A 21,367-nucleotide genomic window follows, 5' to 3' on the forward strand; every position below is an offset into this window, starting at 1 on the left:
CAGGTCATGATGACATGCATGACCACAAACAAGAGCAGGAGTTGGTAAGGAGGCATGAAAAAGAGAAATGTTATCAGAGATATGTTAAAAGTAAAAACAGCAGGATAATGAGAATGACATTAGACATGTCATGGTGCTATACAGAGTACAATCTGTGCAAAATATTTCTTTTTATGGTGCGAAGCCACCAGATTGTTCATTCTTCAGTCTCTGTGGAAAATGAATTCTGATTGGAATATCAATCAGCTTTCATCTGACTTCAGTGTCACAACCTGACTCTCTGGCCCTTAAAAGCTAACTACTTTAACGCAAGCTTCAACTTAAATCATATATTTGAACAGCTCATATTGAAATCCTTCCATGGAAAAATGGTCAAAAAATCTGAAAAATGATACTTGTCTTTCTGGGCAGATTTCAGACAAACTCAATTCATGGAACAATCAGGAACAGCTGGCTCTGAACATTCTATTCAAAAGCTCCAGTTATAACCACTAGCAAGATTGTACTGCTGCAAATGTAATATCTGCTGCAGAACAGTCCTTTGTGGTACATATTTTGCTGAGAGGCAATGTTAATTTTCTGAGTATTTGATTCTGCAGAGAAATTATTGCAATGTAAATGTCATTGTGGATAACATAATTCATGACAGATGCCTGCAAACACTACTGAAAACATTTCCAATCGTCCCATCACATATTCTGAGCTATAAAGAATCCTACATATCAATACCCCAAACCTGAACACCAGAACGCCTTCAAAACACATGGAAAGAATTTAAAATGTCGGGCAGGCACATACACTGGAAAGAGTGTGCTGCTGCAGAGATATGTATACTTTTCTGGGTTTTGTGTCCATTTATACTCTTTTGGTGTATAAGCGGGCAAGAGATAAACCAATTAAGATGTTTAAATTGATTGAAGGATTTAATAGGAACAAGGAAAAACCATTTCCTCTGGAGCTGGGACCCAGAACCAGGATGCATCACTTTAAAATTAAAGCTGGGCTGCTCAAGGGAAACATTAAGATGAAATTCCTCACATAAAGAGTAGTGGAAATCTGGAACTATCACCCGAAAAGCCTTTGAGGTAAGTTCAGCAGAAAATTTCAAAACTGAGGTTGATAGATTTTTGTGAGACAAGGTTATTAAGGAATATGGAACCGAGGTAGGTAACTGGAGTTAATAAAAAACTGGAGTTCAATAGTAGTACAGGCTTGAGGGGCTGACTGTGTTGGACTTGTTCCTATTTGATGGAGGTGAAATTCCACAGGTGTTTGATCAGCCCCCTTCAAAAGCTCTGATGCACTCCCTGTGGAATTTCAGTCCCATTTAACTTATCTCTTTTGTTGGCGCATTCAGGCTTCACTGATCAACACCTTGGTCTGTGGACCCATAATGGGGATGTGTCTTTAAGGGCAAGACTCAAGCTGAAGCAGCCTGCTTGTCAGGACATTGTGTTCCCAGGTTTTATGTTTGGAGAGGAGAGGCCAAACTCTTCAGTGCCAAGTGAATCTTAGGACCGGTTTTGGAGGAAGCTGCTTCGATTGGCTAACTGGCAACCGGAAAGTATTCTGTCTGACAATAGTCAGTGATTGGTTCCTGGACGATGCTTTCTGAGTGAACTGGATATGAATTTTAAAAAATAAATTGCATTCAATGCAATGCAGTGCAATGGAGACTGACACATCATCTCGTTACTCAGAATTGAAATAATACCTCTTTCATCTTGGCACGTTAGGAGTCAAGTTAAAGATCATTAAGTATTTTAATGATCTTGTGCAACAGTGTGATGCAAAGAAACATAAAATATTGTTTTGTATCTCAGCACTAATGTCCTAACTGCAGGCAGGAATAAAATCAGCTTTAGTAAACCAGTTTTGAGACAAGAATGTATCCAAGGACAAATAAGGACAATTTTAAATGAAGGGTTATTTTTATTGGCGGACCTCAATCAAAGCTATCCTTTCAAACACAATTTATTTACTCTTATATGTCACCTCACATTGTTTCTTTCAGTAAATATTTAATGGCCTATTTTAATGACATGTTTTCAGTCCAAAGATCAGCTTATTCCCTTCAATGAAGGAATGGTGATTGTGATTTTCTTTGTGAATCTACAATGCCTATCTTTATCTCAGCCACCAATTTGTGATATCAAATACACTGAAGGATATACAGAGGCAACTTGCAGACGCTTCAATTTAACTCATTCATAAGGTTTGGAAATAGATATAGGATACATTACATGTAACGCTTCATTAAAAGAATCTCTGTTGTTATTTCCTCTACTGAACACAATAACACCAACGTTGAAACAAAAAAGATTACATTTAAATGGATAATGAATCACTTATTTTAAGAAATCTGTGAGGAGGTGACGTAGAACATCACTTTGTGATATTTCTCCTATTCTTCCTTTTTAGACTTTTCAAACCCGTTCCAGATTTCTACAGCTGCCAATCGATGTAACTGGTTTCAGGAAATATGCAAGAACTGCAGGTATCAGTCCTTTCTTTATTTCTTTCTTCTACTTGCATACTCCACTCTGTATCACCTCGATGGTCAGATTGAGGTTTAAGCTTAACACCTGGAGAATAACAGTGGTTAGCACAGTTGCTCCGCAGTGCCAGAGACCTGGGTTCGATTCCCAGCTTGGGTCACTGTCTGTGCGGAGTCTGCACGTTCTCCTCATATCTGCAATGATTTCCTCTGGGCGCTTTGGTTTCCTCCCACAAATGTCCCGAATAAGGGGCGAAATTCTCCCCCAACGGCGGGATGCCCGCCGACTGGCGCCAAAGCCGGCGCAAATCAGACGGGCATCGCGCCGGCAAAAAGGTGCGGAAGTCTCCGCATCTTTGGCGGCCTAGCCCCAACATTGAGGGGCTAGGCCGACGCCGGAGGGATTTCCGCCCCGCCAGCTGGCGGAAATGGCGTTTGTTGCCCCGCCAGCTGGCGCGGAAATGCGGCGCATGCGCGGGAGCGTCAGCGGCCGCTGTCAGTTTCCCCGCGCATGCGCGGGAGCGTCAGCGGCCGCCGAAAGTTTCCCGCGCATGCGCAGTGGGGAGAGTCTCTTCCGCCTCCGCCATGGTGGAGGCCGTAGCGGAGGCGGAAGGGAAAGAGTGCCCCCACGGCACAGGCCCGCCCGCGGATCGGTGGGCCCCGATCGCGGGCCAGGCCACCGTGGGGGCACCCCCCGGGGTCAGATCGCCCCGCGCCCCCCCCCAGGACCCCGGAGCCCGCCCACGCTGCCTGGTCCCGCCGGTAAATACCAGGTTTGATTTACGTCGGCGGGACAGGCAGTTTCTGGGCGGGACTTCGGCCCATCCGGGCCGGAGAATCCAGCGGGGGGTCCCGCCAACCGGCGCGGCTGGATTCCCGCCCCCGCCCAATCTCCGGGAGCGGAGACTTCGGCGGGGGCGGGGGCGGGATTCACGGCGGCCAACGGCCATTCTCCGACCCGGCGGGGGGTCGGAGAATGACGCCCGACGTGTTTGTTTGGTGAATTGGACATTCTGAATTCTCCCTCAGTGTACCTGAAGAGGTGCCGGAGTGTGGCGACTAGGAGATTTTCACAGGGGCTTCATTGCAGTGTTACTATAAGCCTACTTGTGACACTAATAAAGATTATTATTATTATGATTGGTACAGAGTTCCATTCTAACACTCTGTGCAACAGAAGGCTGGAACACCAATGTATTTGACTATCTTGCCACCTTTCAGTACATTACTTTCAAGCACTGAAAGAACCAGGCAGAATTCATTCCTACTTTCGAGTCAAAGGGTGTAGGTTTACAGCCCTGGGCTGGGAAGCAGGAGAGCTGGAAAAATAACAGGAAGCCACATCACAATGGCACCTCAACTCAGCTTGCCTCTGGCAAAATTTCCATTGATGGAAGCAGCTGCAGCTCAGCAGACTGCCAAACAGAGAAGGGCAACCAATTTGAGTAATCAAAGGCCCAATTAAGGATCATTTTATCGGGCCACCAACATTTAGACAACAGTATACAGCACCAGTCCTCACCACAGAGGAAGGCAGACTCTCTTGTCGTCTACTGGAGCTAGAGGCTTCATGGCCCAGGGAAGGTGCAAAAACAGCAAAGGGCGGCCTTCAATGCCGCCCTGCACAGGTTTCTCCTCTGTTCGGCAATGCCTGCCTGCTCAGCTCATTAAATATTTTGCCCTCTGAGGGTATCTCCATCTCTAAATGGCACTCTTGGTGCCCCAGATAGGGCTAACAGCATGGAGGTAACACACCACCCTCAACAGGCTGCTTCCCCCACTTGCTGGCTTCTAACTGCTTTCTCTTGACAATATTGCTGCAGCCTTCCGACTCGGAAACCACTCTGATGATGTGGGCTCTAGCTTTGGAAAATGTTTGCCCAAGCTCTATGCAGTGTCAATAAAATATAAATTGTCCCCTCCACAGTCTATAATATATTTACACAATTTATATGTGCGTTGACACAATTATCATCAGTACACTTGGAAGATTTAAGAGGCAATACTACAGCTGCAGTTTCTCACAAGATGCCAACTCTGACATACAAATGTGACAGAAGTTTCAACTTGGCAATATTTATTTCAATGCCTGAATTCCACACCTATATCCTTTGGATATCCTCAACCCTGCAAATGAACTGTATTCAGTTTAATTATAATAGTCTCACACAGACTCATAGCCACAAGTGTATTCCACAGAATAATATAACATTCACACCCATGCGCCTTACGTTTGCTAACCAGCCTCCTGTGGAGGACTTTATCAAAAGCCTTCTAAAAATCCAAGCACACTACATCTACCGACTCCCTTTTATCAATTGGAAACATAGGCTGCAATTCAGCAGAATTGAGTTAAAGCTGTTGAATGGATCGTTTAGCAGACTGTTTCCTGGCACCAGCAATGCTGAGAAAGACTGTGCTATTCAACGGCACTTTCCCATTGTTTTTGGCCTCAGCGAGGAACGTCCTGTCGAGCCACAGTTTAGTTGGATGAGGATATCATTTTTAAAGGCAGCCCCAAACATTCAACCCGCCCTCAGTGACCCTACCACGGCCTCTGGACACCTCCATTTCACCTAACTTACCTCTTCTGGAGTCTTCAGTGCCTCGGCCTCCACAGCTTTAGGGTGTAGAGAATTCCACAGGTTCACCACCCTCTGAGTGAAGACATTTCTCTGCATCTCAGTTCTATTTGGCCGAACCCATATCCTGAGACTGTGAACCCTTATTCTAGACCCCCCCACCCAGGGGGAACGTAATTCTTGCTTCCAGTCTGTCCAGCCCTGTCAGAATTTTATATGTTTCAATGAGATCTCCGCTCATTCTTATTAATTCCAGGGAGCACAGGCCTAGTCAACCCAATCTCTCCTCATACAACAATCATGCCATCCCAGGAATCAGTCTGGTTAACCTTCACTGCACTCTCTCAATGACAAGCATATCCTTTCTTAGGTAAAGAGATCAAAACTGCACACAATACTTCAGGTGTAGTCTCAACAAGGCCCTGTACAGTGTCAATAAAACACCCTTGCTCTTGTGCTCAGGTCCCCTTGAATTAAGGCCAACACACCATTTGCCTTCTGAGCTGCTTGCTGCACCTGCATGTTTGTTTTCAACAAGCATGCAGGTCCAACAAGCATGCAGTTGCAGCAAACTCAAATTCTGTTTGAGTTTTGAAATGTAAGCTGTCTGATTGACACATCTAACTTTCTGAAGTCATGTGCGAATGCTATGTTGCTGCATTTGGAAATAGACATCATAAGCCCAGTTCAATAAAGACCCCTTACTGAATACATGCTACATAACTCTGTAAGGAACATCCCCAAGAAACTCCAACAGGTGTATTAAATCTGATTTCCCATGTTAACTATGTAAGGTCAGATCATTTTTATCTATGTCTCCATTTATCACATTCTCTCTAACAGATTCCAGTATTTCCTCAATTAGTGGTGTAAGGCTAACTCATCTGTAGTTCCTTGTTTCCTCTCTTCCACTCTTCTTAAATAATAGGGTGACATTTGCTACCTTCCAACTTGCAAGAACCATTCCAAAATCTATGGAATTTTGGAAGATTACCACCAATGCATTCATTACCTCCATAGCTCTGTCTTTCAACATGCCGGGATGGCGATATTTAGGTCTGGGGATTATCAATCTTCAGTCGCATTAATATCACCAATGCAACATTCTTACAAATACTAATTTCCTTTGATTACTCATTCTTCCGAGTCGCTTAGATTGGATCTGTAATTCTGGGAGATTTCTTGTATCTTACTCAGTGAAGACAGATACCAAGCAATCATTGAACTTCTCTGTCATGTCCCTATTCCCCATTATAAATTCCCCTGCCTCTCATTTGTCTGAGCTAAATATTTCCTTTTCACACACCTAAAGAAGCTTTTACAGTCCAGTTTTCCATTGTTTTCTAGTTTACATTCATATTCTAATCTCTCTGTTATCAGTTTCTTGGTTCTCCTTTGCTGTATTCTAAAATGCTCCCAATCCTCAGATTTACTATGGTTTCTGGCAACTTTATACATGTAATAGGCAGGAGGCAGGGATTAATTTAAACAGCTTGATTTCTTCTCTCTCCACTCATCTGTCAACTGAAAGATATTTTGCTTTTGATTTCCCCTCTTCATAAAAAGTGGGGTATTTAACCCAAGCTCTCAGTCTTGGTGTGATCCAATTTCTATCAACACCTCCATGGAAAACTCCAGATAGGAAAGAATCACAGGGTTTATTTATTTGCATACATTCAAAGGATGGAGTGGGTGTCGCTATGTAGCCTCCAGTACATTCAAACAATTAAAGAAGGATAGGGAAAGGAAAAGATGCAGGGCAAAGACCAAATAAATAATTAGTGTTTCAAATTAGTCCAGAGTGCTGAATCAGAAGTCCAATGTATTTATTCACAGAATTGGCAGGTTGAAGACTGATGCTAGATAATTCATTTTTCCAATAGAAATTACTTCCATGATGAGATTGGCACATAGAGATGAATTGGTCTTGTAGGCACTGGTACAGAAGTTCAAAAGTTCCAGTAGAAAGAATATTGTTAGGAGCCAGGCATACACAAGGACCGAGACCTGGGGCGGGATTCTCCGACCCCCCGCCGGGTCGGAGAATCGCCGGGGGGGTGGCGTGAATCCCGCCCCTGCCGGCCGCCGAATTCTCCGGCACCGGAAATTCGGCGGGGGCGGGAATCGCGCCATGCCGGTCAGCGGGCTCTCCCGACGATTCTCCGGCCCACGATGGGGCAAAGTCCTGCTGCTGTCATGCCAGTCCCGCCGGCATGAATCAAGCCACCTACCTTCCCGACGGGACTGGCTGCGTGGGCAGGCTCCGGTGACCTGGGGGGGGGGGGGCGCGGGGCGATCTAGCCCCGGTGGGTGCCCCCACGGTGGCCTGGCCCGCGATCAGGGCCCACCGATCCGCGGGCGGGCCTGTGCCGTGGGTGCACTCTTTTCCTTCCGCCTCGGCCATAGCCTCCGCGATGGCCGATGCAGAAGTGACCCCCTCCTGCGCATGCGCGGGGATGACGTCAGCAGCCGCTGACGCTCCCGCACATGTGCAGATTTCCGCCGACTGGCAGCGTCCCTTCGGCGCTGGCTGGTGTGGCGCCAAAGGCCTTTCCTGCCGGCCGGCGGCGCGCCAACCACTCCGGCGCGGGCCTAGCCCCTCAAGGTGAGGGCTTGGCCCCTAAAGGTGTGGAGAAATCCGCACCTTTGGGGCGGCCCAACGCCGGAGTGGTTCACACCACTCCAACCCGCCGCCCCCCCCGCCCTGCCGCGTAGGGGAGAATCCCGGCCCTGGTTCTGAGCTGTTGTTTGATTGAAACAAGACGGCTGTCTGAACCTTGCAACTCCACATGATAGATGACAGGTTCCAGTTTTGGCAGGGGGGATCATGTAGCTCCCACCTCTCCACTTTGACTTGGGCTTAGGGTGTATATTCCTTAGTCTTGCTGTTGGGACTTGGTCATGTTCCGGCCATTTAACAGTTCAGAGGAGATTTCAGGGTCTTTCGTCCTTGCAGACTGGTTGTCTCCATTAGTCAAGCCTTGGCGTTAGAATGTAAATGTTCTTTGTATAATTTCCTTGGAAATTTCTTCAGAAATAGCGTGCTGGCAGCTGTTCTAAATGTCAGGAAGATCCTGTTGTTTGACCCATAGCCAGTCATGGCTTCAGTAATTTTAAAGTCCTTTTCCAGTGTTCAAGATTTATAAATTTGCCATGGTGATATACATATCTTTTATAAAAAACATAGTGAGGTTGTAGCTCCGGGATAAGAGGCCTTTTCTTTTAATCATATGCAACTTCCATTGTTAGCCAGGGTTGACAGACTTTACCTTTTGGGTTTTTGTGCCTTGAAGGAATGTTTCATTAATGGAAACTATGTGATAAGTCTTTAAAGGCTATCCATTGCCTGTGTGCTGTCATATCTTTTAATGCATTTTCCCAATCCACCTCAGCCAATTTGCCCATTATATCTTCATAATTTTCTTTGTTCAAATTTAACATTCTGGTTTCAGAGTGAACTCCCTCACTTTCAAACAGAATGTAAAATTAAACCATATTATGGTCACTCATCCCTAAAGGTTATTTTACTTCAAGATTATTAATTGACCCATTCTCATTACATAATACCAGATCTAAAATAGCCTGTGCTCTAGTTGGTTTCTCAAAATACTGCTCTAGAAAACTATCATTAACACACCCCAGTAACTCATCCTCGACAGCATTAGTGCCTCATTAGATTCACCCAATCAATATGTAAATTGAAGTCACCCGTGATTACTATATTACCTATGTATATGCTTCTATAATATCCTGATTAATACCATGACCATACTATCACTACTGTTTGGTGACCTATAAACAAGTGCAACCAATGTTTGCTGCCTCTTGCTGTTCCTTAGCTCCACCCAAACAGATTCCATATTTTGTTCTTCTGATCTGAGATTTTCACTTCTGAATGTATTGCTCCCATCCCTTATTATCAATGCCGTGCCACCTCATTTTCCTTTTTGCCTATCCTTCCTAAATGTTGAAAAACCTTAAATATTCAGTTCCCAGTCTTGGACATCCTGTAGCCATGTTTCCGTAATAGTAATTCAATCTTACCTATTTACCTCTATTTGTGCCTTGTTGCAAATGCTGCATGCTGTCAGGCATGTCCTTAAAATTGTCTCAACAATATTCCACATTCTAAGCCTAGTTGATGTGCATCTTCATTTTGCCTGCCTTCTAATTTTTGTTGCAACTTTTCTCCTTCCTATTATCAGCTTTACTTCCGTCCAATTTGAGCTACCCCTCAAGTTCCCATCTTCCCGACAAACTAATTTAAACTCTACCTAATAGCACGAGAACATTTCCTTGCAAAGATATTAGTCCCAGTCCTGTTAAATATGTAACCCAAATATGTAATCCATCTTGTACAGGTTTTACTTGCACCCAGAACTGATCCCAATGCCTCAGGAATCTCATGCTGTCCCTCCAATATCAAATCCAGCCACATGTTGAATCATTTAGTCCTCCTGTTCCTATACGGGTTATTGCTGATTAAGGTCAGTGAGCTGGTTATTGCTGAGTAAGCGTTGCTTCATAGCACAGTTGTCGACACATTCTATCACATTGCTCATGATTAAGAGTAGAACCATGGGTTGTAATTGGCCTGTTTTTTGTGGACAGTACATACCTGGACAATTTTCCGCATTGCCATGATTAAGAGTAGAACCATGGGTTGAATTTGTCCTGTTTTTTGTGGACAGTACATACCTGGGCAATTTTCCGCATTGCCAGTCAAATGCCTGTGTTGTAGATGTACTGGAACAGTTTGACTAAGCACATAGCTAGTTCTGGAACATAAATCTTCAGTATTATTGCTGGGATGTTGTCAGGGTCCATAGCCTTTTATGTATTCAGTGCCTTCAACCGTTTCTTGATATCACTTAGAGTGAATCGAATTGGTTGAAGGCTGGCATCTGTGATGGTGAAAAACTGAGGAGGGGGCCAAGATGGATCATTAACCTGGCACTATTGGCTGAATACTGTTGCAAATGTTTCAACCTTGTCTTATGTGCTCAGTGCCCCATCATTGAGTATGGGGATATTTGTGGAACTGCCTCCTCCCTTTCATTGTTTAAATGTTTCTTGAGAAGAGTAAGAAAGGAGAGGGTGTGGATAAGAAGCTTCTAGTACATACTTAAAAAACATAGTTACAGTTTATAGATATTATGCTAATAACAAAAGCAAATTCTAGTTCTTTTTGTAGTGTTATGGGCCAGGATTTAAAAACTCCAAAGTATCGTATAGAGTTCACCTTACCTATGACATTTTATGGTATTTGGCTAGGATGAGCACAAGAGCCTACCCTTCAGGTGTTATTCAACAGTCTCCCTCGACACTTTAATCAAAATAAGCATTATTCTAAGAATTTAGTCAACATTTGCATAAACACACACAGCAAGAATTTTTATCAATTACAAATATTAACGACCCCACACAGCTACAGTAATCTATGTATAACCCTGAATGAATTCCACCTTAACTGTTCCAATTCAAAAACAAAATCCCAGAAACCAAAGAAAACCTTTTTCAGGGCGTGACCCAGCACTCAGCATTGTCACTTGAATAAGACTAGCTTTTCCTGAGATTCTGACCCCGTATCACCAGCAGGTTGAAACACTTCCTGAAAGCAAACTGTATCTTTCAAGTTATCAAACAGTAGGTAGCTATAATCAATGTTTTTTTTTCTTGGAACAACTCTTTAAAATGAAAATAGAGAGACAGGCCAAAACACTTCCGTTCTCTGTCTGAGTCCACAGCAGCCTAATCTGAAAGCGAAAGTAAAACTCACAGCTACAGCTCAGCTCCACCCACAAAAATGACATCACTGAAGCCATGTGGTAAGACAAAAACCTTTCTTAAAGGGACACTCACATGACAGTAGTTTGTGATTCAATGCGTATATAATCACAGGGTTTTTAACTCTGCCAAAGTTTGCAAGCATCTCATTTACATCTAGATAAACTTCACACTATATTCTGCCTGAATATCAAGTATTTCAGATGAGTCACTACAATAGCAATTTTACTTACATAGGCTGATTCTTTTGACCGATTGAGCTCAAAATTGATGAACTTTACGCTTACCTGAAGGGGAAATATGTCTCCAATTTATGACAGGTTCTGGTCTTCCATTAGCCAAGCACACAAGAGTTACGTTGCTACCTTCATTGACTGTGATGTTAGACGAGATGTTGTAGATCTTTGGTGGAACTGTAAAGAAAATGTATATTGTAATCAGAAAACAGGTTTATATGTCCCTTATTGTCTCATTTTAGTTTTACTGTCAGCTAGCATTTGATAATAACCTAGGCAACCACAACAATTAGGTAATCTGATTGTTTCCAAAACTAATTTTAATATTAACAAAATCCATATCTTGCAACCATATTATTAATGTAGGATTATATAAATTGTACTAAAAACAAGTTTTGTAATCTATATTATATTCCACCACACATTTAACATTTGAAGATATAATCAGGTAGTAGAATGCGCAATTATTTCCACAGCAAACATGAGCCACTATCCTTCTGCCCTCCAGCACTCAAGCATTTGTCGGGGTCCGGTTTAGCTCACTTGGTTAAACAGCTGATTTGTGATACAGAGCAAGGCCAGCAGAACGTGTTTAATTCCTGTATCGGCTGAAGTTATTCATGAAGGTCCTGCCTTCTCAACCTTGCCCCCCGCCTGAGGTGTAGTGATCCTCAGGTTAAATCACCACCAGTCAGCTCCCCACCTCAAAGGGGAAAAAAGCCTCTGGTCATCTGGACTTGTGGGGACTTTACCTTTACTCAAGCATTTGAATCATGGACAAATAGATAGGAACAAAGAGTGAATCAAGCCAAATTCAAATAGTCCTCAAGTAGTTTGTGTTATGCATTTGCTGGGTTGCTGCATGTTTTATTTATCTCAGAGCAATCCAGAGATGTCTCCAGTTCTAAATCTAACAACAGTTTGTCACCAGAACTTTCAGAACATCTCAGTACTATCAGTATTTCCAGCAATTAAGAACTTCATTTTTGAAAAATGATTTATTTGTACAATTTGCAAGGTGTGTGAGGAAACATAGTATATTTGGTAGTTACTAAGGAAATACCAAACAAATGATTACAAAAATAGTCAACCTGTGCTGAGATTTGCGATCCATGCTCTTTGCTCAGAGCCCAGACCCTTTCAAGAACTTTCTCATATTTTCTACCTCACTAGCTCCACTCTCAGGTTTAAGCAATCAAGTAAGTATGCAAGGATCAATTGCTAGACTAGCAGAACCAAACACAGATGAAACAAACCATTGAACATGACAGTTTGCAATGTGAATGAGTCAGGTAACAATACTGTCCTGAAATGCACATTTATTTTAGCAGTGGAAAGGCTGCTATGTCACAGATTTTTTTTAAAATCTAATATTATTTTGGCATGGAAGAATGATCATGATGTTTGGGCAAATGTGTATTACCAGCACAGTGAACAGAAAAATAATATTCCGAAAGAAATTACCTTTGTAAGAATTGAAACAACATTTTTGCATAAATAATTATTGATATTTTCCAACTCAAATAGTTAGCCAGATTAGAGTATTTAATAGATTATAAACCTCAAGATAGTTTGAATATTTTTGTAATCATTTGTGTGGTATTTTCATCGTGGTCTATCAAATATATTGCATTTCTGCTCACACCTTGCAAATTGTACAAAGGAAATAATTTCTCAAAATTGAAGTTCCTAACTCTGGACATCCTGAAAAACAGGTATAAATGTAAACTATTTCCTTTTCAGGCCACAATAAGCCATTTTGCTTTGTTGGAAAATTTAACAATGCCCACAGTAGATGCATTCGCACTTATGTTATGCAGCACTATTAGTTTTAGCATGATTCTGTGTGCCTTATTTGTGTAATGCATACTTTGTCCACACAGATCTGATGGTGCACTTTTGAATAACATATCTGGTCAGCAACAATGAGGCAGTTTGTCAGGAAACACCTGGTACGAAAGACGTACAATTGAACAACATTTGGGTCCAGAAGTGTCAGCCAGATTTATAATTTAACTTTAGGTGTGTTATAAAAGTTCCTTTTCAGGCCACAATAAGCCATTTTGCTTTGTTGGAAAATTTAACAATGCCCACAGTAGATGCATTCGCACTTATGTTATGCAGCACTATTAGTTTTAGCATGATTCTGTGTGCCTTATTTGTGTAATGCATACTTTGTCCACACAGATCTGATGGTGCACTTTTGAATAACATATCTGGTCAGCAACAATGAGGCAGTTTGTCAGGAAACACCTGGTACGAAAGACGTACAATTGAACAACATTTGGGTCCAGAAGTGTCAGCCAGATTTATAATTTAACTTTAGGTGTGTTATAAAAGTTGAACAGCAGAGGTTCACACTGTCTGGCAAAGTAAAGAATAACCTATCAGAAGAACTTTATGGTCTCCATTTACACACAAGATGGAAGATTATGTTTTAAGGATGTGTGGATTTTCCATATTCTTGCAAAAACAACAAAATCCTGCAGAATACAGCTCTGCAAGTTGTACATTTTTGTACATTTTCCAAACCTACAAATTGTGGATGACAGCAGCACTTAAGAATGATGTTCCCCATGCCGGACAATTTCAGCTGCAATATTCTCTAGTATACCTATTAGCAGCTCTTTCTCACGAGTGTAGAAAGACTTGGAATAACTAACCTTTGATTAAACTACATGATGTATCTGAGTGACAGACTATCATGACAGAGGAAAAAATTAATTGTGGCAGATTAAATGTACTGGATTAAAACTGAGAGTGAATGAAGGCTGATGTAAAATGTTCGGAACTTGGTTGATTGGTTCATTCATCCGAGTTCGAGTATCACCATTACTTTGAAATTTAGTGATGGAGGAGTTTCTCCCTAGTCACCAAAAGGATCTCCATTTTTACCCACCATAACAATTGGTTATTGGTCTCCCACAAATTGGAAAATAAATATGAAATCTCAACTGAAAGAAATTTTGTAGCACAATATTTTACAGTGCAATAATTCTTTAGTTCATCAGTCTACTGTTTGTGTCAGTGCCGATTCTATTTAAGAATTCTAGACATTGTAAATACAGAAAATTATTGAGGGATAATTGATTGGAACAAATTATAATTTCAGTTTATTGTTACAGTGAATCATGTCAGAGGATATTGAGATTATTACTGATGCGTATATGATAAACTACAAGATATCATATGATTTTGCATCTTCAGTGATTAAATCTGCCATTGTCTCTGAATCATACCCTCTAATAAAATACAAGAGATTATTGAGGCAGAATGACTTGAGGGCATGTCCAAACACATTTGTGATAATTATTTAAGAAGATTGACAGTTGCGGCTTATTTCAGAGAAGAGATGGAAATAAGACATTCTTTGAGGGAAGACTAGATGGTGATTGTATTAAATGTTTAGAGATGTATTTGCACATCTGTACAACAGCAATGTTGGCGGTAGGTACAACAAGGACAAACACCCAACCTCCATCTGCACCCCATCCCCCAAACAAAATAAATTCACAAAACTAACATAATTCATCTCCATTGCAAAGTGGCAGAATACAATTAGCAAAAATTAAAAGGATGCAAAAGAAAACAGAGATCCTATCAGAGACCCATTGTAAATTGCCTGCAAATGTATTTTATGCCCTTTTGTTTTGTCATGAAAAAGTATCCTTTAGCCTTTATCTTAATTTTCCTCTTCCCCCTACCTACCACCCACTCAATCCATCAGTTTAATGAATGCTGCTGACCTAAAGGTGGCAGTATAAATTCAACAGTCGGATTACCTCAAATTTGAGAAAACAGTACTGGGATTCAGTTCACTTTCAGATGAAATACAAACATCAGCTGGGGTGTCATTCTCCGACCCCCCGCCGGGTCGGAGAATCGCCGAGGGCTGGCATGAATCCCGCCCCCGCCGGTTGCCGAAGTCTCCGGCACCGGATATTCGGCGGGGGCGGGAATCGCGGCGCGCCGATTGGCGGGCCACCCCCCGCGATTCTCCGGCCCGAATGGGCCGAAGTCCCGCCGATAAATTGCCTGTCCCGCCGGCGTGGATTAAACCACCTTTTGAACGGCGGGACAAGGCGGCGTGGGCGGGCTCCGGGGTCCTGGGGGGGGGCGCGGGGCGATCTGGCCCCGGGGGGTGCCCCCACGGTGGCCTAGCCTGCGATCGGGGCCCACCGATCCGCGGGAGGGCCTGTGCCGTGGGGGCACTCTTTCCCTTGCGCCTCCACCACGGTCTCCACCATGGTGGAGGTGGAAGAGACTCCCTCCACTGCGCATGCGTGGGAAACTGTCAGCGGCCGCTGACGCTCCCGCGCATGCACCGCCCCGAGATGTAATTTCCGCGTCAGCTGGCGGGGCAACAAAGGCCGTTTCCGCCAGCTGACGGGGCGGAAATTCCTCCGGCGTCGGCCTAGCCCCTCAATGTTGGGGCTCAGCCCCCAAAGATGCGGAGACTTCCGCACCTTTGGGGCGGCGCGATGCCCGTCTGATTGGCGCCGTTTTGGGCGCCAGTCGACGGACATTGCGCCGTTTAGGGAGAATTTCACCCCAGTGCAGTTCCCACTTTACCCACCTGAGTTGATCTTGATTAATTTCCATGTTCAGGTTGTTACCTACATCTTCAGTCCCCACCTGTCACCAAGAGCTTCCGGTCCCATCAAAAGTCAATGGACTTATGGCCAGACAACCACATCCCCCACAGCAGGACGGGAACACCTGGCCCTCCTGTTCACCCGGGACAGGCCCATCTCTCTGGCAGAGAGGCCTGCAGCAGTGCCAATGACCACCAGCTGAAAGGCTGTCCAAAAGAAGAAGAGGCCTGCAGCCCTAAAAACATTTGTTGCACATTTCACAATGATGAGCATTTATTTGTTTTTTGCTCTGAGTGAGCCTGGTTTTAAGGATAAATAACATGCATTTACACATAAAGCCAAATCTGAATCTTGATTGTCAGTCGCACTTGAGATTTCACTAGAGTGAGAGTTCTGGGAGACTAAATAGGCCGAGAATAGACCTGTCTGGCACCAATTAATTCTTAAATATCAGCAGTTTGGTGCAGTCTATTCTCCTGACATCAAAGGAACCATCAGATAAACCTATGATAGTAAGAAGGCAGAACAGAAGGACATATATATGGAGAAAAATATTTGGACTGAAACCTAAAAAGCATTTTCTTAGTGACAAAAGGACTACTGGTTACATAATTCCATAACACACAGTTCTCAACAGTAGGAGTAGACTCAGATTGATGTGATTTTGATACCATTTTGACGTTGCTAACAAGTGTATATCAGAGAAGCAGCCAGAAAAACTAAATAAGTTAACAATAGCTTCAAAGGCAGTAGCAGTGTGAGCAGCAGCATGCAGCAGCAAGGTTAGCTACCCAACACCTAGAGAAAATGGCATTGTCCACATTTATTACTGCGACATGTTCATATTTCAGAAGCTTACAGGGAATGTTTCATTGGATAAATTATGGACAGAGATCTAGTCTACCTCCAAAATATCTACATTAATTAGTTACAAAGAAAAGTAAGAGAAACCATCACTTTGAGGGCCATCAATGAGTGTTGATCGAGAAATCTGTTGGAGATGGTTTCTCAGAATAATCAATCTGGATGATAGGAATAGTTACAACAGAAGTCATTAAAGAAAGACTGGCAGAAAGTTAGGAAAATCAATCGTGGGTTTAAGAATAATCTTTATTACTGTTACAAGTAGGCTTACATTACCACTGCAATGAAGTTACTGTGAAAAGCCCCTCGTCGCCACATTCCGGCGCCTGTTCGGGTACACTGAGGAAGAATTTGGAATATCCAATTCACCTAACTGCACGTCTTTCAGGACTTGTGGGAGGAAACCGGAGCACCTGGAGGAAACCCACACACACGGGGAGAACGTGCAGACTCCGCACAGACAGTAACCCAAGACGGGAATCGAACCTGGGTCCCTGGCGCTGTGAAGCAATTGTGCTAACTACTGTGCTACCGTGCCGCCCAAGCTCACCAATAAATTCTGAATTGTCAGTCATTTATACATTATACAAAAAGCTGAAGGCAGATAGTTCAATCTGGGAGTGTATTAAGTACAAGAATTGATAATATTTGGGTTTATCGTAGACATTATGTAAACATTATGTATGTTGATGTGTTATATTATTGTCAGCTTCTCTGGAACCCATCATGCAACAATTTCAAGTCCTTTCCTGGCTCCTCGAGTTTCAGACATTGCCGAATTCTAGTTGTGACATATCATATGAAACAATGTTGTCATATTTTGAATTCTAAATATACCACAGTTCCCTGTACCAAATGGAATTTCTGTTTATTTGAAAACCATTTCTTCAGCATTTGAAGCAGTCATGTGTTGCACATGGATCTCTACAACACCATCTTAAAGAGACACATTTCCCATCGTTAGCATAAAATGCCCAACTTTGAGACTACGAGGGTGGAATTCTCCGACCCTCCGCTGGGTCGGAGAATCAGCGCGGCGCCGCAGTGCGAGAATCGCGCCATCGGCACTGCCGTGGTCGGTGCGGCGCCGGTCGGGATATGCGCCAACTCTCCGATCCGGGCCAGCACCGCCTGCGCGCCGATTCTCCGGCCCAGACGGGCCGAGCGGCCGTCAACAAAAAGCCGAATCCCGCTGGTGCTGTTCTAACGTCCTCTGAGCCGGCAGGACCACGCCGTTGAAGGGTCCGGGGGCGGCCTGTGGGGGTGGAGGGGGGTTCCGACCCGGGGGGGGGGGCTCCGTAGTGGCCTGGCCCACGATCGCGGCCCACCAATCGGCGGGCCGGCCTCTCTGCCCCCCGGCCTCCTTTCCTCCATGCCGGCTCCTGTAGCCCCGCCCAATTGGCGTTGGGGCCGCCGCGGGAAGAAGGCCACTGCGCATTCGCTAGTTGGCGTCGGCCCAACTGCGCATACGCGGACCCCGCGGCGCTGGGTTCATGCTGGGATCGGCATAGGCTGCTCCAGCACCGTCTGAGCCCCCTGTGGGCTGCAGAATGGGGTCCCGGAACGGGCGCCGAAGCCGGAGTAAAACACTTCCGTTTTTACTCAGTGTCAGCACTTAGCTGCCTGTTGGGAGAATCTCGCCCTCCATTTTTCTTTCAAAGATCAGGGGCGAAATTCTCCCCCAACGGCGGGATGTCCGCCGACTGGCGCCAAAGCCGGCGCCAATCAGACGGGCATCGCGCCGGCCCAAAGGTGCGGAAGTCTCCGCATCTTTGGCGGCCTAGCCCCAACATTGAGGGGCTAGGCCGACGCCGGAGGGATTTCCGCCCCGCCAGCTGGCGGAAATGGCGTTTGTAGCCCCGCCAGCTGGCGCGGAAATGCGGCGCATGCGCGGGAGCGTCAGCGGCCGCTGTCAGTTTCCCAGCGCAAGCGCGGGAGCGTCAGCGGCTGCTGTCAGTTTCCCGCGCATGCGCAGTGGGGAGAGTCTCTTCCGCCTCCGCCATGGTGGAGGCCGTGGCGGAGGCGGAAGGGAAAGAGTGCCCCCACGGCACAGGCCCGCCCGCGGATCGGTGGGCCCCGATCGCGGGCCAGGCCACCGTGGGGGCACCCCCCGGGGTCAGATCGCCCCGCGCCCCCCCCCCAGGACCCCGGAGCCCGCCCACGCCGCCTGGTCCCGCCGGTAAATACCAGGTTTGATTTACGCCGGCGGGACAGGCAATTCCTGGGCGGGACTTCGGCCCATCCGGGCCGGAGAATCCAGCGGGGGGGGTCCCGCCAACCGGCGCGGCCGGACTCCCGCCCCCGCCCAATCTCCGGGAGCGGAGACTTCGGCGGGGGCGGGGGCGGGATTCACGGCGGCCAGCGGCCATTCTCCGACCCGGCGGGGGGTCGGAGAATGACGCCCCAGTTTCATGTTGAAAGACTGCAACATTCCCTTTGGCTGTCTTCAAAATTCTATCATAATTTTGCCACAAAATTTCCAATGAATTCTTTATCCTTTCCAATGCCTTTTATTCTATTTTCATGGGAACTGCATGCTTTTATGAAACAAACTTCCACGGAATGAATTGGTCAATTTGCAGTGTATGTTCAGGTAAATGAACTGTTTTTTTGTGACAAATGTTCTCTCACAAAGCTGATGCCACATGCAGAGGAATGCAGTTCCAACACATTTTTAGCTCTAGGAAGCCAAGTAAGTAAGCATTCGCAGGTCACTTAACAACAGGGAATAATTTCCTTGCTTGACATCCACAGAATTGCATATCCAGATGGAACCACTGGATAGCAATGAGCTGCCGATTTATGGACATTTTTTGCCCTTTCCCAGCACAGACACTGGGGTTGATTTTGACTTTTGGGCAGCCAACCAGGGGAAGCCCATTCTGGTGGAGAAGAGGGTATTCCTTGTTTCAGGCCTCTGCCATTTGAATTTGACAAGTGATCTGTGGATGCCAAATGTACATCCCAATGCAGCTTCCTGCTCTTCACCCAAAGGAAGTTTGATTGTGTAGCAAACCTCACAGTACAGGGAAGGGAGTTCACAAATTTCTGTCTCTACGTCCTTCCCCACCTCTGTACGGCTACACTCCTGGGTTTAGACTTCCAGTGTAACCTTCAAAGTCTGACCTTCCAATTCGGCGGCCCTATACCCCCCCTTACTGTCTGCGGCCTCACGACCCTTAAGGTCAACTCGCCTTCCCTGTTTGCGAACCTCACCCCGGATTGCAAACCCGTCGCCACCAGGAGAAGACGGTACAGTGCCCAGGACCGGATCTTTATCACGTCAGATGTCGAAAGGTTACTGAGGGAACGGGTCGTTGTAGCCAGTAACTGCCCCTGGAGAGCTCAAGTAGCGGTGGTAAAGACCGGGGAGAAGCATAGGATGGTCATCGACTACAGTCAGACCATCAAAAGGTTTACGCAGCTGGACACGTACCCTCTCCCCCGCATATCCGACCTGGTAAACAGGATCGCGCATTATAAGGTCTTCTCCACGGTGGATCTCAAGTCTGCCTACCACGAGCTCCCCATCCGCACTAGTGACCGCAAATACACTGCCTTCGAGGCGGATGGGCGGCTCTATCACTACTTAAGGGTTCCCGTCGGTGTCACCAACAGGGTCTCGGTCTTCCAGTGCGAGGTGGACCGAATGGTTGACCGGTACGGTTTACGAGCAACATTCCCGTTTCTCGATAATGTCACCATCTGCGGCCACGACCAGCAGGACCACGTCACCAACCTCCGAAGATATCTCCAGACCGCTAAAATCCTTAACCTAACATACAATAAGGATAAATGCGTGTTTAGCACTGACCGTCTAGCCATTCTCGGCTACGTAGTGCAAAATGGAGTTATAGGCCCCGACCCTGAACGCATGCACCCCCTTATGGAGTTCCCCCTCCCTCACTGCTCCAAGGCCCTGAAACGCTGCCTGGGTTTTTTTAGCTACTACGCCCAGTGGGTCCCCAACTATGCGGACAAGGCCCGTCCCCTGATCCAATCCACAGCTTTTCCCCGTCGATAAAGGCCTGCCAGGCCGTCAGCCGCATCAAAGCAGACATTGCAAAGGCCATGATGCATGCCATCGACGAGTCCCTCCCCTTCCAAGTCGAGAGCGATGCGTCCGACATAGCTCTTCGGCCACCCTCAGCCAAGCGGGCAGACCCGTTGCCTTCTTCTCCCGTACCCTCCATGCTTCCGAAATCCGCCACTCTCAGTCGAAAAGGAGGCCCAGGCCATAGTAGAAGCTGTGCGACATTGGAGGCATTACCTGGCCGGCAGGAGATTCACTCTCCTCACTGACCAACGGTCGGTTGCTTTCATGTTCGATAATGCACAGCGGGGCAAGATTAAAAAAAACGACAAGATCTTGCGGTGGAGGATCGAACTCTCCACCTACAACTACGAGACCCTGTACCGTCTCAGGAAGCTAAACGAGCCTCCTGACGTCCTGTCCCGCGGCACATGTGCCACCGCACAAGTGGACCGCCTCCGAGCCCTCCACGAGGACCTCTGCCACCCGGGGGTCACTCGCATTTTCCATTTTGTCAAGACCCGCAACCTGCCCTACTCCATCGAGGAGGTCAGGACTGCCACCAGGGACTGCCAAATCTGTGCGGAGTGCAAATCGCACTTCGACCGACCAGAGAGAGCGCACCTGATAAAGGCTTCCCGTCTCTTTGAATGCCTCAGCATGGACTTCAAAGGCCCCCTCCCCTCCACCGACCACAACACGTACTTCCTGAACGTGATTGATGAGTACTCCCGGTTTCCATTCGCCATCCCCTGCCCCGACATGACCGCCAC

At 45.8% G+C, this 21,367-nt stretch overlaps 1 protein-coding gene across 5 annotated transcripts in view; it reads right to left on the bottom strand.

The window, feature by feature from the left end:
• LOC140427995 (limbic system-associated membrane protein-like) overlaps window positions 1-21,367 on the bottom strand; it is a 1,212,363-nt gene that overhangs the window by 468,741 nt on the left and 722,255 nt on the right. For all 5 annotated transcript variants that reach the window (XM_072513931.1, XM_072513930.1, XM_072513932.1 and 2 more), the window contains exon 3: window positions 11,154-11,279. In XM_072513931.1, the coding sequence (XP_072370032.1) occupies window positions 11,154-11,279 (126 nt within the window). The remainder of the gene's footprint in view (window positions 1-11,153; window positions 11,280-21,367) is intronic.

This window comes from Scyliorhinus torazame, chromosome 8, assembly GCF_047496885.1.
Source record: "Scyliorhinus torazame isolate Kashiwa2021f chromosome 8, sScyTor2.1, whole genome shotgun sequence".
NCBI lineage: Eukaryota > Metazoa > Chordata > Chondrichthyes > Carcharhiniformes > Scyliorhinidae > Scyliorhinus > Scyliorhinus torazame.